Source organism: Cebus imitator, unplaced genomic scaffold, assembly GCF_001604975.1.
Source record: "Cebus imitator isolate Cc_AM_T3 unplaced genomic scaffold, Cebus_imitator-1.0 Scaffold218, whole genome shotgun sequence".
NCBI classification, from domain to species: Eukaryota; Metazoa; Chordata; class Mammalia; order Primates; family Cebidae; genus Cebus; species Cebus imitator.
The window spans coordinates 2,370,220-2,388,234 of record NW_016107533.1 but is presented as its reverse complement, the minus strand read 5'-3'; the positions used below and the strand labels follow the sequence as shown (position 1 = coordinate 2,388,234).

General features: G+C 32.9%; 1 protein-coding gene across 5 annotated transcripts in view; it reads right to left on the bottom strand.

Annotated features, from left to right (window-relative positions):
- LMBRD1 (LMBR1 domain containing 1) overlaps window positions 1–18,015 on the bottom strand; it is a 122,304-nt gene that overhangs the window by 22,577 nt on the left and 81,712 nt on the right. For all 5 annotated transcript variants that reach the window (XM_017549433.2, XM_037746042.1, XM_017549432.1 and 2 more), the window contains 6 exons: window positions 17,410–17,562; window positions 6,498–6,562; window positions 6,052–6,154; window positions 5,386–5,490; window positions 3,671–3,820; window positions 2,200–2,278 (listed from right to left, as the gene is read on the bottom strand). In XM_017549433.2, coding sequence (XP_017404922.1) covers window positions 2,200–2,278; window positions 3,671–3,820; window positions 5,386–5,490; window positions 6,052–6,154; window positions 6,498–6,562; window positions 17,410–17,562 — 655 coding nt within the window. The remainder of the gene's footprint in view (window positions 1–2,199; window positions 2,279–3,670; window positions 3,821–5,385; window positions 5,491–6,051; window positions 6,155–6,497; window positions 6,563–17,409; window positions 17,563–18,015) is intronic.

The window sequence follows — 18,015 nt, the reverse complement described above, 5'->3', positions numbered from 1 at the left end:
GTTACTATTTGAGGCCATATCCTTGCTTCCTTCCTTGCAATTTACAGAAAGAAACATTCCTCATTCCATCTAAAGCATTCTGTCCTGGATATTCTTAATATCATATCCTCCAGATCTGGATGATATTGGCCCATCATTCATCCTTTTGCTCAAGTCCCTCATATAAAACAATGTACTTATACACATCATTCCACATGTTTTAAATTATCCCTAGATTACTCATAACACCTAACACAATGAAAATGCTATGTAAATAGTTGCCATACTGCATTGCTTTTTGTGTGTGTGTTTTAAATTGTTGCTTTGTTATCTTTTATTTTTTTCCAAATTATTTCTGACCCAAAGCTGGCTGAATCCATGGATCTAGAACCCATGAATATGGAGGGCCAACTGTATATCCAACTGCTTAAACTCCACCTAAACATTCTTGAGATATCTCAAGTCAACTAATCATTTTTCACATTTTTCTCTACTCTTATTGTTTGTTTCTTTTTTTATTTTTGAGACAGAGTCTTGCTCTGTCACCTGGGTTGGAGTTCAGTGGCAAGATCTTGGCTTACTGCAACTTCTGCCTCCCAGGTTCAAGCAATTCTCCTGCCTCAGCCTCCCAAGTAGCTGGGATTATAGAGGTGTACCACCACACTCAGCTAGTTTTTATATTTTTAGTAGAGACAGAGTTTTGTCATGTTGGCCAGGCTGGTCTTGAACTCCTGATCTCAGGTGATCTGCCCACCTTGGCCTCCCAATGCATTTTTTATTTTAGCTGGCAACACCAAAATTAATCAAGTACTCAGGAACTACAGTGTCATTCTAGAATCTTCTGTTTCTCTCACCACTGCTCTATATCCAACACTTGGAAATTCTTTCAATTTACTTCTAAATTTTTTTATTTCACACCCTCATGACCACTGTTTAGTTCAGGCTTTCAACTCTCTTGGATTATTTTAGATAGCTCTCCCTCCCTTAAGTGATTTCCATACTGTGGTCTCAATTTCTCAAATCCATTATCTATATAAGTGTTATAATTAACTTACTGAAAAGAAATCAGATCATTTCTTTTTACTTGAAACACTTCATTATCTCTTTAGTCATTTTCCAAAACCTTTTATTATATGACTCCTAACTCTGCCTTCCTCCCTCCAATCCCTATGCCCCTAATTTAAAAGAGAAAACAAGACCAAACCAATGTTTCAAACTCTCTTGAACACATACCTGTGCAATTTAAGGTAACTGTTTGTACAGTTTATTCTTTTGCCAGAACAGCTTTCCTTTGGTGTGTATACCAGATAACCTTAAAATGTAGCTCTGGTATCTCTTTTCTGAAACCTTTCTTTTATGACTACTATTCCACAGTGATCCCCACAATGTAGAGTTAATTGCTTCTTCCTCTAGCCCATCCCTGTACCCTGTACTTATTCCTAATACTCTATTACATTACATAGTTGACCTTGCTATAAAAACTCAGAATTTGTGTTTTTATAATACATGATTCATACAGAAATACACTATATTTGATACATGACTTTACCATAAAATAAAGGCATATTGAAGGCAAGTATAGAAAACACTTTTACAAATTTTGAAAGAATGAACCAGGAATCCTTAATCAGAAATGAGTACTATGACATTCAAAGAAAAAAAATCACCTAAACAGCTCACATAGAAAAGATACTCTAAAAATGCACAGGTGTTAAGAGCACAGAATTTTTGTCCAAATACACATATGATACTTAACAGAGTACCTTAAAAACAGCTGTATGTTTTTTAAAGTTAACTGCTATTATAACTAACAATAGTATTATTAAATTAAATAACTAGACTTGGGTGAATTAAAAATTGTTCTAGGTCATAAGTACTTTTGGTTCTGGTACTAAGAACTGTAGATTCCACCAAACTCTTTTGTGTTTTTAAGGAAAAGAAAAAATCACTTGAGTGATTTCTTATTACACTAGTAAATGTGATAAATAATAACTATATTTTGTTACTTCCTAAGAAATTTTAATGGTTCTTTCTTTAATGCAAATCACTTCATCAACAAGAAATTCTACTGAAGAGATTTACCAACCTCTACTTGCTAGAAGTTTCCTTCTTACCACGCAGTAAAACAAATGCATCAGATGATTAACACAGCAAAATGCCAGGAAATTCTTTTCCTACAAATTTAAAAGTTCTAAAACAATTGACACAAGCTGCTTTTACCTTCAGGAGCATCTGCATCACATCTCTTTGGCACAAAAAGGGTTGAATTGCCTTTACGGTTATCAGAAGTTACATTTGTCTGAAAGACAAAAATGTAATTAAAATGTAAAAACCTCATTAATAAATACATTTGGAATTTAAAAGTAATCACGCTATGTACTGTATACTGTTTTCTACTAACTACATCTACCTAACATTCTAAAATGTAAATTTTATGCAACATTGCTCTTAGAAGAAAAATAATTATAGTAAATTAAATATTAAGGCTTTTTGCAATAATCCTTTAGGTCCTGTGTTGAACAACAGGACTTCTTCCCGGAACAAACAAATTCCATTTTTAGTACAAGTACAGCATCTGAAAAGAATGCTATTTTCAGACTGTGGAACATGCAAAGAATATCTTTTGTCCAAGCAAAAGCATAATCTTCCTTCATTCCTTCATAGGAGGATGTTTAATAATCATGACCTAGTGAGCTAGGTGAAGGGGATGAGGCAAGAAGAGAATAAAAAGGTAAAAGAAGTGAGAAATATGGTTCACGCAACTTTCCAAACTCAGGTCATTCATGTACCTCCATAATGAATTGTGCTTTATCTTTTTCGCCTACATTATAACTTAATATTTTTCAGTGAAATAGCCTTTTAACACTCAACAATATTATGGATGACACTGATTGATGGTTGGTATGTTTGTTAGATTTTTCTTTCTAATTGCAGGTTAAAATAAAGAAAGAATGGAGGACGTAGAGGATAAAAAAGAAACGATCTGGGCACACTGATTTTAATAATGAAAGACTCCACTAAAGCAATGTTTGATCAGGCCCTGAAACATAAATATGGTTTGAACAGTTAAGAAGTAGAGCAAGAGGTATTTTAAAAAGGAAACAAACTAAACAAAGCTTGAATCAGATATAGTCGGAATATTTTGAATTGTCAGAAAATCCAAACTTACTGTTCTATTAAAACTAAAAACCACAGCTGGCTTTTGAGAGATCAATAGCATCAATAAATCAGCAGAACATATATGAGGATACCCATCATGTTAAAAGAATGTCTAGTTATCTACAAATAAAATGTTTATAACAGCTTCTTCTAGAGGATTCATAGTGCCAATGAACAGACCTGCTATGCTCACTAAAACTTTTTTTTGGGAGCCATATTATTAAAATTACTTAAAATGTTATTTTAGAGGAAGTATTGTGAGTTTTAATAAAGTGCTAAGGTAAAGCTCAGTAGCTTAGCACCACGGGACACATTTAAGGAACTATTATAATGAAATTCTGTGTGTTGTTTCAAAAAAACAGTATGAAACAAATATAAATATGCTAAAAACTATAAATAAAAAACCAGTTTTAGCAACACTAAATTTAATCTGATAAGCTAATATCTTTTCCTAACCACTACAACTAAAATTTGACTTTAAATCTCACTATCTTTAAAATATCAAAAATCAAGTTTTAAGTATTTCACTTACCTCTATTAAGTAATTTTGGCTTCCATACATAACATATTGGGGAGCAAGACTATAAATCATGTAGCTAGTGTGAAGGACAATAAGCAGAAGTATCATGCAGAGAAACAGGAGTGCTTGAGGCCTGGTTCTACCTCTTCTGATTTTATATAACTTGAAAGAAAAGAGTGACAAAATTTCAACAATATATTTCATTTGTAAAGCATTAAATCCTGTTCTTGTATTATGGGAAATTATTTACAAAGTTCAATCAACCATTTTTTTTTTCCAAAATATATTCTAAAAATTCTTAATCATCCCAAACAATTTTAAGACTATTCCCATGGTCTATTTCCAGAGAAATCTTCTAAACTTATTGTGTAAAAGCATCTGTTAGAAGTGCATGGAGCTAATTGTGAATTATCTCTAGTACTAGCTAAAGATTAGGAGTATGACTTTAAACTATAAGTATTAGTAATATGTAACAATTTTATATAATTTTTAATATTGCTTAAAAATAGACAATGTCATGTGTTTATAAACATCCATTTCTATGAAATACTCATGTCATCCTTATACTTTGCCATAAAAATTAGTTTATGAAAAATTCTGATATATTTACTAAAGACATTTTCACATGTATCTATACTAAAGGGAAATGAAAACACATAGTAAATGAAACATAAGGAACCAGGCAACTTGCATCATTTCAAAAGCATAACATGCTTTTATTTTAGCAACTTAAGTATCACCTCCCTGTTTTATTACTAGATTGTAATACACTACATTGTACACTAATGTAGTACAGACTCCAATTCTAGATGGGATGACAGTAAATCACTTATAAATTTACACGTCCCAGGTTCTTTCACAGCAAGTAGTGGCATGTGATATTAAACATGAATAGGAAAGCAGAAGTCTGTTAAGGATGTCTGTAAAAGGCTTGTCTTATTGATATAGTTGCATACCCCTTTCTCCTAACTACCTTTCTCTTTACAGAATATGAACACGATAAAGGAAACTGCAGCAGTAATACTACAATCATGACAGAGACACTCAAAGAATTACAGAGATATTGGACCTGACTTTTTTGAGCTACTGAAGCAATACTAGATTCTTTTTTCCCTTAGCAAGAAAACTTTCATTAGTTCAAGCCACTATTCAACTGAGTTCTCTTTTATTCACAGCTGTAAGTAGTGTCTACCTGATATAGCTTCATTTTAAAATTGTTAATTCATCTCAAAATAAGCATAAGAAGAAAATAACCAATGACATGGTAATCTTTAACTATAACAGGGAGGGCTACCTTTTGGGCTTCAGTGTATCTGTTGTATTCTAATGTGTTTCTGTTAAGAAATTATGTAACTTTTGGACCAGGGTTTCTCAACCATGGAACTACTGACATTTTAGGCTGAATAAGTCTGTCCTGTGCACTACAGCATTTTTAATAAGAATCTCTGGCCCCTACTCACGACATGCCAGTAGCATTCCCCAATTATAACAACTAAAAATATCTGTAGATACTGCCAAATGTTTCTGGGGGTAAAATCACCCTTGTTTAAGAACAACTGCGCTAGATAAAAAGTACTTTTAGGTCAACATGAAGTGAAAAGGCTAGTATTTCTCTCAATTGTGGTATAAAAATACTTGCAGCTTCTATATTCTAAATCTAAGATAATTCGCAATAATGAAGATTACACACAAAATGAGAAAAAAATAATACTGTAAAATATACTTACTCTAATCCAAAAGAACCATATGCCAATATTTCGAATTCCTGCCATTGAAGTAAAAATAAAGTACATAATAATAATTGTTATAAGTATATAATCAAGAGGGAAAACCTGAAAAAAAAGATGAAATTAAATTTAGCATATAAACTATAAGCACCCTAACAGTCATATAAAATAAACTAAAAAAACTCATTATTGTTTACTTTATCGACCTTGATTTAGATTAGGCTACTGTGTTTAAAAAAAATTCTCAGAAAACAAACAAGTACCAAACTATTAACAAAAACTTTAATACCATTATCCTAAGAAAAATCCTAAAGCAAATTAAGCTAAAACTGCATTTATCTATTAAATAAAAAACTTGATTAAACATTAAAACAAAAAATAATTTAGAGAAGGTCACCTTATATTATATAATATATCCCAAGTCAAATTATGTCTAACATAAAAGTCCAGGAATACACCAATATAATAATATTTAAAGCAACATGTCAATGTATAAATTATAGGCAAATAAAAAATAAAACTATCGAAGAATATAAGCATATGTCAAACTACTAATAGGTTTTTAGCATAATAATTTTATGTGGAACAGAATGTCAGAATGTTTGCTAGAATCTAGCATTTTATATTCTAGCAGCTACAGTATAAAATGATTGGTATTTTACTTACCGTTTGTAATAAAGGCAAAAGCATATTCAGTGGATTACTCAGGTTAGCTCCAAAAATTATGAAACCAGAATCTATTCCAGCTGAATGAAGGGCTTTATCTAAACTAAAAAAAAAATTATAAAGAATGAAATTTCTGTTATATGATCACATTTTTAGCAAATTTAGAAAAAATATCATAATTTAAGCATGAAAATACATCTGAGTCAAATAAAACAATGGATAACAAATTAAACGACACTTAAATATCTCACAGATACTGTTCGATTGATGAAGAATAAAGAAATACTCTATTACTGAATGTTTTAGCCATTCTTTGAGTTAATAGAACACTTCAAGTTAAAAAGCTACTGAAGATGAATAGCATACACTAATGGCATTCAGCACCAAAATGTATATTATCACAGAATTTGTATAAGTGCTTTAGAAAATGTGTCTACTGTACTTACTTTGACAAGAAGAGAGAAATTACAAACAGCAATGCAACTAAGATGAAAAATATTCCCCAGATGATCTAAAAGCAAATATATATTCATTAAAATATAGTTCTAAAAGCTGATATTAAAAGCACAAACCATTATATTCAATATTAGTTGCTAGAATATGACAATGACAACAAAAACAATCTAAAATACATTTTAATTTAGTATACAATTCCAGGCATTTATACCTGAATTTTCATTATGAAACTACTTGACCGAGAACATGTACATAAAAGAGACAAACCATTTGGTCTTCACTAATAAGCAAAAAAAATGAAACTCTTTGCTAGACCAAATACAAGGATTTATTCTATTACACTGAAATGAGACTTTAATGTTGACTGAAAAGTACATTATGACTAACACACAGACACATAGACACACATACAGACACAGACACACACAAATACACACACACACAGATGCACACGCCCCCCCCAAAACTGTAAAATGCAGTTTATATTACCCTGTTAAAATACAAAATTCAGAACATTTTTCCCATTGAAGTAATAATATATATAAATTATATGTATACTGGTTAAATTATATCACAATCCAGAAAAGCCTATACAAATGACATATTCCTGAAACAGTACTAACAACACTGAAAAACTTGTCATGCAAAATAATGTTTCTGTGGAAAAATGTCCTAAGCACTGTAAGTAGTAGAACACATTTCTCCCAATTGTAAGAACTTTATATTAAGATGGTAGAAAAAGAGGAAGAAAAATATTATAACTGAGTCTCTAATGAAAGTTTCAGAATACAAAAGAGGTGAAATCTTCCTCAAGTTCCAGGGACAACTAGGCTAAAGAGTTGGCAAGGCCAAACCAAAAAAGGGAAGTCTCAGTAAGCACAGTTAAGTGTGTTGGGCTCCTCCTTTAACTGGAATTGATATAAATAGATCAATGCATCTTATGAAATCATGACTGGTAGGGAGATTTTTTTCATCTAATTTCACATGACTATTGAAGTAAATCTTAGAATCCTGAGAGAATAGAAGAAGTAACACATGAACCTACCTAGCCTGAAAAGATGATTTTTTGAAGTAATTTTGGACCTGTGCTCTGGGGAATTCTTCAGTTATGACAAGGTGCCTTTGGGGCTCACTGGGAAGGAGAGAGTTGACAACGAGAGGGGATCAAGAAGGCTATAGTCATCTCTTGAAAACAGAGTTATATTGCATATACTATTTTTCATGCTGGGATTCCACAAAAGAATTCATTATTTAAAAAGGGTTTCATTGCAAAAGATTTTGAAGTGACTCCTTTACAGTAACAAGTGTTCATTGGTAGACAATATAAAGGAGTTATCCAATTTTTTTTTTTCTACCAGATTCAGGCATCTATATTTGGTACTGTGGTGAACTGAAAGGAAACAGCCTTATACTTATGATTCTCAGGTGAAACACATTTCTTCATAATAGCTGTTAACAAAAAATAGTTTGTAGCATGAGGCAGTATAACTACCAAGTACCAATTAGTAGTAGAAAAGCATGATATAGAAACAGCATTTGAAGTTAAGATTCCCTTCCTTTGATGTCCATTTTGGCACACACAAAAAAAAAAAGTTAAAAAAAGTTTTAAAAAACTTCTTAGCTATCTTCCCAATCTGTAAAGATGACTGACCCAGAGTTAGACTGCTTATTCAGTGACCTAACAGAACACAGAAAAAATGTAAAAATATAAATATTTTGTAAAGGCCAAGAAAACTATACATATTTACTAGAACTTAAATTAGTAGTTACAGAATCATATCAATGATGACCACATTGGATTGACCTAAATTCTATATATTACATTCTAGCTATAATGCCAATTTTAAAATAAAAATTAAATTATAGAGGTAACATCAATAAAAATGGAGTAAGCACTGAACATTTTATCCTCCATAAAAGCACATTCCAAGAAAAATCAATGGGGAAAGAAGAGCCTTTTTAATACATAGTTCTGGGACAAGTAGATACTCACATGCAAAAACTTGTATTCTTACCTCACACCATATAAAAATTAATTCAAAATGGACAAAAGACCCAAATGTAAGAGCTAGTAAACTATAAAAACTCTTAACAGAATACAGGTGACCTCTGGATTAGACTATGATTTTCTGGATAAGATTCCTAAATCACAAGCAACAGAAGAAAAATTGGACTTTGTCTAAATTAAAAATTCTTTTGCTTCAAAGGATACTATCAGGAAAGTGAAAAGCTAACACATAGAATAGGAGAAAATATTTGTTTTGTGAATATAAAGAACTCTTATCACCTTAATAATAAGAATACAATCCAACTGAAAAAAAATGGGCAAAGGATTTGAATATCCATTTCTTTAAAGAAAATATACAACTGGCCAATAAGCACCTGAAGAGATGCTCAATATCATTCACTAGAGAAATGTAAATTAAACCCACAGTGTGAACTGGAGAAATGTGAACCACACTACTTCACGCTCACTAGGATGTCTATAAACAAAAAAAATTAACAAGTGTTTATCAGGCTGTGGAGAAATTGGAATGCTCATATAGTTCTGGTGGGAATGTAAAATGATGCAGATGCTTTAAAAAACAGGCTGACAATTCCTCAAAAAGTTATTACTCAGCAATTCCAGTCTTTGGTATATACCAAACAGAACTGAAAACATCTATCCACACAAAAATTTGTATATAAATGTTCACATCAGCATTTTTTATAATACTAAAATATAAAAATCTAAATGTCCATGAGTTGATAAACTGATAAACAAAATGTGGTATATTCATACAATGGAATACTATTCAATATAAAAAAGAATGAAATAATGCTACATGCACATGAATAAATCTTTAAAAACATTTATGCTAAATGAAGACAGAAAATACCACATATTGAATGATTCCATTTATATGAAATGTCTAGAACAGACAAATCCATAGAGATACAAAGATTAGTGGTTGCCACAGACAGGGAGAATGGGGCAGACTGCTCATGGGTATGGGTTTCTTTTTCAAGGGAATAAAACGTTCTGGCATTTGATGGTGATAGCTGCACAATCTTGTGAATATTCTAAAAATCACTGCAGTTACACTTTAAAAAGATGAATTTCATGGTGAGTTATATTTCAAATGGCAAAAAGTTATGTAGGTCTGTAATCACTTATCCATATTTCTGAAATCTAAAATGTTCCAGAAATCAAACTTTTTTCCCTAACTCATTTGTTGATTAAACCTGACTTAAACTAACATGGGTCTTTTAAAAGTAACTCACTGTGAATATTAATTAATATATATTCACTGAAGAGCTATTAATGTGCTTGAAAGAGAGTAAGAGGGCTGCTGCTCTGGTTATTTTAGAGGGTATTTAATTAATATATAATATATATATATTCTAAAAAATGAAAAATTCTAAATTTTACACTATGTTTGATCCAAGGATTTTGGCTAAGGATTTCTGAACCTATATTATTGTTATGAACTGAATATTTGTGCCCACACACACTTTAAATTTTGTATGTTGGAGTACCAACACAATGTGATGATTTTGGAAGTAGGGTCTTTGGGAGGTAATTCAATTAGATGAGTTTATAAAAATAAGGCCCTGAAGATGAAATTACTGTCCTTATAAGAGAAGAGACCAGAACTAGTTCTCTTTCTGCCACAAAAGGACATAGCAAGCATGTGGCCATCTGCAAGCCAGGAAGAGGGAGCTGACCAAGAATCAAATCTGCTAGCAACTTCATCTTGAACTTTCCAGTCTACAGAGAAATAAATGTCTGTTCTTTAAGCCAGGGGTCACCAGCCCCCAGGCCCTGAAGTACCAGACCATGGCATGGCCAAACAGCAGGAGGTGAGCAGCAGGTGAGCAAGCATCACCGCCTAAGCTGTGCCTCCTGTCAGATCAGTGGAAGCATGAGACAAGCCCTTTTGTGAACTGCACATAAGAGGGATCTAGATTGCATGCTCCATGTGACAATCTAATGATAAATGTAATGCGTTTGAATAACATGATCTGTTAAATACATGTGTATACAACAGCAGAGAGAAAAAAACAACAGCCTAGTTGGATCTTAATAATCTAGGTAAGAAAATATACAGCAAGCATACATATGGAATGGATAAGGCTAGCTTGAATAAAACAAAGGGAACAAAGGGAATGCAAGGGAGACAGGAAATGTGAGAAGGTGTGATATAGGCCTCAATAAAAGAAAGGTCCACTATTAAATGGGGGTAGAAGAGAAGGACACCTTTAAAAAAATAACTAGAATTTAAAATCAAGAGCAAAGCTTGGCTGAAAAATTAAAGGATAGGTCTCACTTATACCCACTAGTCTCCAGTTTCACTTTTCAGTGGTAATTACCATGAATAGGTTCCCATGAATCACTCCAGAAATGGTATATGCTCACTGACACAACAATATTAACAAAAAGAGTATCCACCACAATATTAGCAATCTGAACATTAGTTTCAGTTAAAATACAACACATGCTGAACATTTTAAAGGATTGCTCAAGATAGGATTTATTTGTAAAGAAAGACATAGTGCTCCTATTCCTTTCAATGGCTCCACAGTACTTTCTAGTATGGAAATAACAATTCATTAAGCCAGTCTCTTACTGATGAACAATGATTGTTTTCACAATGCAGTTATTAGAGGCAATAGTATAACAAATATGATTTTTTAAAAAATTAGTAGACTTCATACATATATATATTATTGCACTTTAGGTTCTGGGGTACATGTGCAAAACATGCAGGATTGCTGCATAGGTACATACATGGCAATGTGGTTTGCTGCCTCCAAACCCCTGTCACCTATATCTGGCATTTCTCCCCATGTTATCCCTTCCCAACCTCCCTGCCCTCCATTGTCCCTCCCCTATACCCCACAACAGACCCCAGTGTGTGATGCTCCCCTCCATGTATCTATATGTTCTCATTGTTCAACACCCGCTTATGAGTGAGAACAAGTGGTGTTTGATTTTTTGTTCTTCTGTCAGTTTGCTGAGAATGATGGTTTACAGATTCATCCATGTCCCTACCAAAGACACGAACTCATCATTTTTTATGGCTGCATAGTATTCCATTCTGTATATGTGCCACATTTTCCTTGTCCAGTCTAAAGTCGATGGGCATTTGAGTTGGTTCCAGGTCTTTGCTATTGTAAACAGTGCTGCTATGGACATATGTGTGCATGTGTCTTTATAATAGAACGATTTACAATCCTTTGGATACATACCCAGTAATGGGATTGCTGGGCCAAATGGAATTTCTATTTCTAGGTCCTTGAGGAATCACCACACTGTCTTCCACAGTGGTTGAACTAGTTTACACTCCCACCAACAGTGTAAAAGTGTTCCTGTTACTCCACATCCTCTCCAGCATCTGTTGTCTCCAGATTTTGTAATGCTCGCCATTCTAATTGGTATGAGATGGCATCTCAGTGTGGTTTTGATTTGCATTTCTCTAATGATCAGTGATTATGGGCACTTTTTCATATGTTTCTTGGCCTCATGAATGTCTTCTTTTGAAAAGTTTATGTCCTTCGCCTACTTTTGAATGGGTTTGTTTATATTTTTCTTGTAAATCTGTTTTAGTTCTTTGTAGATTCTGGATATTAGCCCTTTGTTAGATGGGTAGAGTGCAAAAATTTTTTCCCATTATGTTGGTTGCTGGTTCACTATAATGATTGTTTCTTTTGCTGTACAGAAGCTCTGGGGTTTAATTAGAGACTGCATAGCCCAGGTAATTCGAAGCAAAAAGAACAAAGCTGGAGGCATCACACTACCTGACTTCAAACTATACTATAAGGCTACAAAATCAAAACAGCATGGTACTGGTATCAAAACAGAGGTATAGACCAAGGGAACAGAACAGAGGCAACACCACACATCTAAAACCATCTGATCTTTGACAAACCCGACAAAAACAAGCAATGGGAAAGGAGTCCCTGTTTAATAAATGGTGTTGGGAAAACTGGCTAGCCATGTGCAGAAAGCAGAAACCAGACCATTTCTGACACCTTAAACTAAAATTAACTCCAGATAGATTAAATACTTAAACACGAGGCTTAACACCATGAAAACCCTAGAAGAAAACCTAGGCAAAACCATTCAGGACATCGGCAAAGGCAAGGACTGCATGAAGTCCTAAAATACCAAAAGCATTGGCAACAAAAGGCAAAATAGACAAATGAGATCTAATTAAACTCCAGAGCTTCTGTACAGCAAAAGAAACAATCATTAGAGTGAACTGGCAACCATATACAGTCTGATGTTCATTAATGTACTTACTGCTATTGAATATATACCTAAATTATTCAAAATAATAGATTTTGAGACATATATATTTTACCACAATAAAAAAATCTAAAATATATATGTGCAAGATAATTACAAACATGAATTTATAATTTTCTGTATAAGCATAAGAAGTATATATGGTAAAATCTCAAGTTACATTTAAAACCTAATGACTTATAAGTTACCCAGGCCAATCAGTTGTATAAGCTTTAAGTATACTCTTCTGTCGGGGAAGAGTTTATTCAAGTATTTAATCAACATCAGACTGTATGCTTAGAAATATGTTCAATATTACATACAAATGCTGTTTTAAAGAGCTATTAACTTATTCTAATTAGGCGCTTATTTTAATAATTGTCTTCAGCACAAAACTAATCTCCCTTCAGTTCCATGGTAGTATTTAAGAACTTGAAAAATCCTACATATAGAACTGTAACAGCAGCAGCTGCAATTTTCTGAGCTGTTTATATCAAAAGGAACTGCACTGCATACATTATTTCATTTAATTGCTACAACAAAATAAGGTGGGTATATAATTCTACTTTAAGAATGCGAAAAGTAAGATTCAAAAAGCTTAAGTAAGAAGTTACATAGGCCAGGCACGGTGGTTCACGCCTGTAATCCCAGCACTTTGGGAGGCCGAGGTGGGTGGATCACAAGGTCAAGAGATCAAGGCCATCCTGGCCAACATGGTGAAACCCCGTCTCTACTAAAAACACAAAAAAATTAGCTGGGCGTGGTGGCACATGCCTGTAGTCCCAGCTACTCGGGAGGCTGAGGCAGGAGAATTGCTTGAACCCAGGAGGTGGAGGTTGCAGTGAGTCGAGATCGAGCCACTGCACTCCAGCCTGGCGACTGGTGACAGAGTAAGACTCTGTCTCAAAAAAAAAAAAAAAAAGAAGTTACATAGTTGGTGAGGAGCAGTCTGACTTGAATGTTAATGTTTAAGAAACACTAAATGAAAATTTGGCTTTCTATTTCTGAACTACACCAATTGTAGACAAACACAGAGGTGATGAATAAAAACTTTCATGTCTCATTTAAGGAAAAAAAGCAGTGATTATCTCATCACAATACATGTTAAACCCTCAATTACAGAATGATAAGTTTGTACTCCTAGAGATTCTTTTCACGCATGCCTATTATCCTATTCCTAACGTAGGACCAAACACGGAACGACAGGTAGAAATTTAGATCAATATTCAGGAATGACACATCTACTAACAAAAAGAATAATTGTTTCAGCCAATGAAATTACGAAAGTAATAAAAGCAATTGCAAATCTTGTAAGGAAGAAGTAAAACTGTCTTTTAGCAGTTGATATGATCATGTACCAAAAAACCTCCTAAGGAATCTACAATAAAGATACTAAAACTAAAACTAATAATTAAACCAGGTTACAGGATATAAAGGTAAGATAAAAAGACAAACTTTTACATACTAACAACAAATATTAAAAACTGAAATTAAACAACATAATTTGAAAGAGTATAAAAAATACTTAGAGGTAAATTTATCAAGATATTTGTAAGACCTCTATATTGAACACTATAAAACATTCCTGAGAGAAATTTAAGATGTAAATAAACAGATATCATGTTCATAGACTAGAATACATCAATTATCCCCCAAATTTACCTATAAAATTCAAAGTAATCCCATAGATATCCTAGTGAATGTTTTGTGGCATTATAAATTGATTCTTAAATTTATATGAAAATGCAAAGGATTTGGCAAAGCCAAAGAAATTTGAAAAAGGAATATAAAACTGAAAAATATATACTACCCAACTTCATGGCAGATTATAAAGCTCTAGTAATCAAGTATTAGCATAGAGACATGTAGATCAATGGAATAGAAGACAGATTCCAGAAACAGGCCCACAAATATACTACAATCAATCTATTTGACAAAACTTCCAAGGTAAGTCAATGAGCAAAGGATAGTCTTTACAAAAAATTATGCTGGAACAATTAAAATAAAATAAATCTTAACCCTTAAGTCATACCACAGCACAAAAGTAACTTAAAAGGGGCCATGATCCCAAGCATAAGACTTAAATCTACAAAATTTCTAGAAGAAAATATTTGTTACCTTAGGACAGAAAATATACAAAATACGAGGACACAAAAATATGAACCAAAAATAGATATGTAAATTGGAATTCATCAAAATTTAAGAAAAATCTGAATTACAGTGTTAAGAAAATAAAAACATAAAGAAAACTTGCCATGAACTAGATGATGCAATACATATATTTGAAAAAGTACTAGATCCAGACTATATAATCAATACTTGTATGTTACTTATAATAGTAAACCTAATTTAGAAAAGATTTAAACAGACATTTTACAGAAAATAGCCAATAAGCATACAAAACGATGCTAAATATCATTAGTCACCAATGAAATGCAAAGCAAAACTGTGAGATGTTACTGCACATTCTTAAGAATAAGTCTTAGACACTACATAAGAGTTGAAAAGAATGTGAAACAATAGGCAATCTCTTATTGCTGTGGGAATGCAAAATGGTGTAACCCTTTTGGAAAATACTTTGGCAGTTTCTTATAAAGTTAAACATTAGATCCAAAAATTCTACTCTTAAGTATTTACCCAAAAGAAATGAATGAAAGAACATATATAAAGATTGGTATAAAAATGTTCATATTAGCATTATTCATTATAGTCTCAAACCAGAAACAACCCAAATTTCCACCAACAGGAGTAAGTAAACAAACAAGTTGTGATATAGATACACATTGTAATACTACTGAACAAAAAAACTGAATGAACCACCGGTCAAAAAACATATTAAATATTAACATGGGCAAATCTCAAAAACTGTGCTGTGCCAAAGAAGCCACCAGATAAAAGATTATATACTCTATGATTCCATTTATAACTCCAGAACACATAAAACAACTCTAAAGACAGAAAGGATATCAATAGTTACCTAAAGTCTGAGCTCAGGAAAGCAAGGGAGGGCACAAGGTAGATTTTTCAGGTGATGTGGATGTCCTAACTGTCTATATTTGGCAAAACCAATCTTTACACTTAGTAAAGTTGACTTGAAAATCCTTCTAAACATATATTTGGTGAAATAGAACACATCATATTTAAAGGAAGGCAGTTGATGTTAGAGACCAGATTATAAATATTTATAAAAACCTAAAAACAATTTAGAATTAAAATAAAACTGGAGAGGGTTTCATCATACCTTCAGTGCTATGAAGACAAATCACCTTGGGGAAAAAAACTGTGGTGAATCTTTAAAAAATTTATTCTAACAGAAGATTTTAAAAGTGATTACATAGAAAAACTAACTGATTATAGCATGCTTTTGAAAATCTCTTTCAAGCCAGGGGCTTTTTAGGGTGAGCAGTTAGTGCATTTCTTTGTAATTATAAAAGATGGGGAAAACAGCAACAGAATTGAACCTGACTGATTCATCTTTGAATGGTTCTTTCAACCATTTCTTAATGTTTAAGTTCACAGATACAAGTGCAGGTTTGTTAGATAGGTAAACTTGTGTCACAGGGGTTTGGTGTACAGATCATTTCATCACCCAGGTACTAAGGAAGGTACTCAGTTATTTTTCCTGATTCTCTCCCTCCATCCACCCTCCACCCTCTGAAAGGCCCCAGTGTGTGTTGTTCCCCTCTACCTGTCCATGTTGAACCACTTCTTTTAAAATTTAGCACAAATCCATTTTTCTAGCTTCATTTTGCCTAACTTCAAGTTAGTGCACTCACTGAATTTTCTGAATTACAACTCGTAGGCTATTGTATACAAAGGTATGGTGTTTGAAATGCTTCCAGATATAGAAAGAGCATATTTGGAAGTCTGTGGCCAGCAGTTTTTGTTCTTTTTAGACAGAGCCATATAAAAACTATCTTAATTCAATCAAGGTAGTAAAGTTTAGGTACCCTAGTCCAAAGAATTCAAAGCTGGCAGTCAATGGTTTCTAAATAATGAAAATAATAATTTTCCATGTCAAATAATATCTCTTTACATACTTTCAGAAACATTATCTAACAATGAAGTGAATTCTATTACTGCCAGTCAAGGTTTCTATAGTATGTTTTTTTTTTTTTTAATAGATTAAAGAAAGTCATTTTGTTTCTCCCAGTTTTTCACAACCCAAACAAATAGATAAATTCATAAAGAAAATATCATACATACATAATTGGAATATTATTCAGCTTTGTAAAAAAAAAAAAGGGGGGGAATCCTCTCATTTCTGACAATATGAATGCACCTGAAAGATATTATGCTAAGTGAAATAAGTCAGGCACAGAAAGACAAATACTGCACATTTATTTATTTATAGAAAAGTATAAACTTGAAGAATATGCCAGCAGCATATTGCAATACTTATCTATATTTTTATTTTAATTTCGCAACAACTGTTGTAATACATTGCTCAGAAAAATTATGCACCTTGCCCAAACTACCAAAGAGAGCTATGATTTAAAACCATATTAAACCCCCAAATCCATTTTAAGTATCATGCTGTAATACCTCAAAAGGAACGCTCAATCTCTCCAAGAGGTACGACATAAACTTGGGAGAAGAGTGACAGCATAATTTTTAAAAACTTAATTTACCTTCAGAGGACGCAGAGCGCCACAAAATTTTGTCCACCAGCTGTTTTCAATGAATTCTAAATGCCTCTCTCTCTTCTTAAGTGTTCGTAACCTTTCTTCAAATTGTTTTAAGGCGCGTTTATCCCTTGCTGGCAAAGGTCGACCATCTTTGCTCTGCAAATAACAGAACAAAATAAAAGTTTTACCATTAACATCTTATTAAAGTACTTAGCAGATTCAGCAGATCAGATGACAAAACCTTTTCAGGATGGACATTCCTTAGGCAAATTTACAAACTAAAAAAAAAAACCTGACAACTGCAATATAACAATAAACATAGGATAACCAAGGTCAGCATCAAAATGTGGATGTGTGTACATTTATGCCTACCTTGTTCTTGATCGCAATATATGGTAGAGTTATGCTCCACAAAAAGTATTTTTTATAAGAAGAGTTTACTATGCACGTTGTTCAATTATTCTCCATCCTCTCTAAACTCACTGTATCACTTATTTTAATATATATTTGGCTCTGCCCCTTCCCTCTTTCTAGTCAAGCAGTTGTGTTACCTGAAATAATGCTTCTCGGCCCAATTAAAATACTAACAGAATGAAGCAACACAAGTAC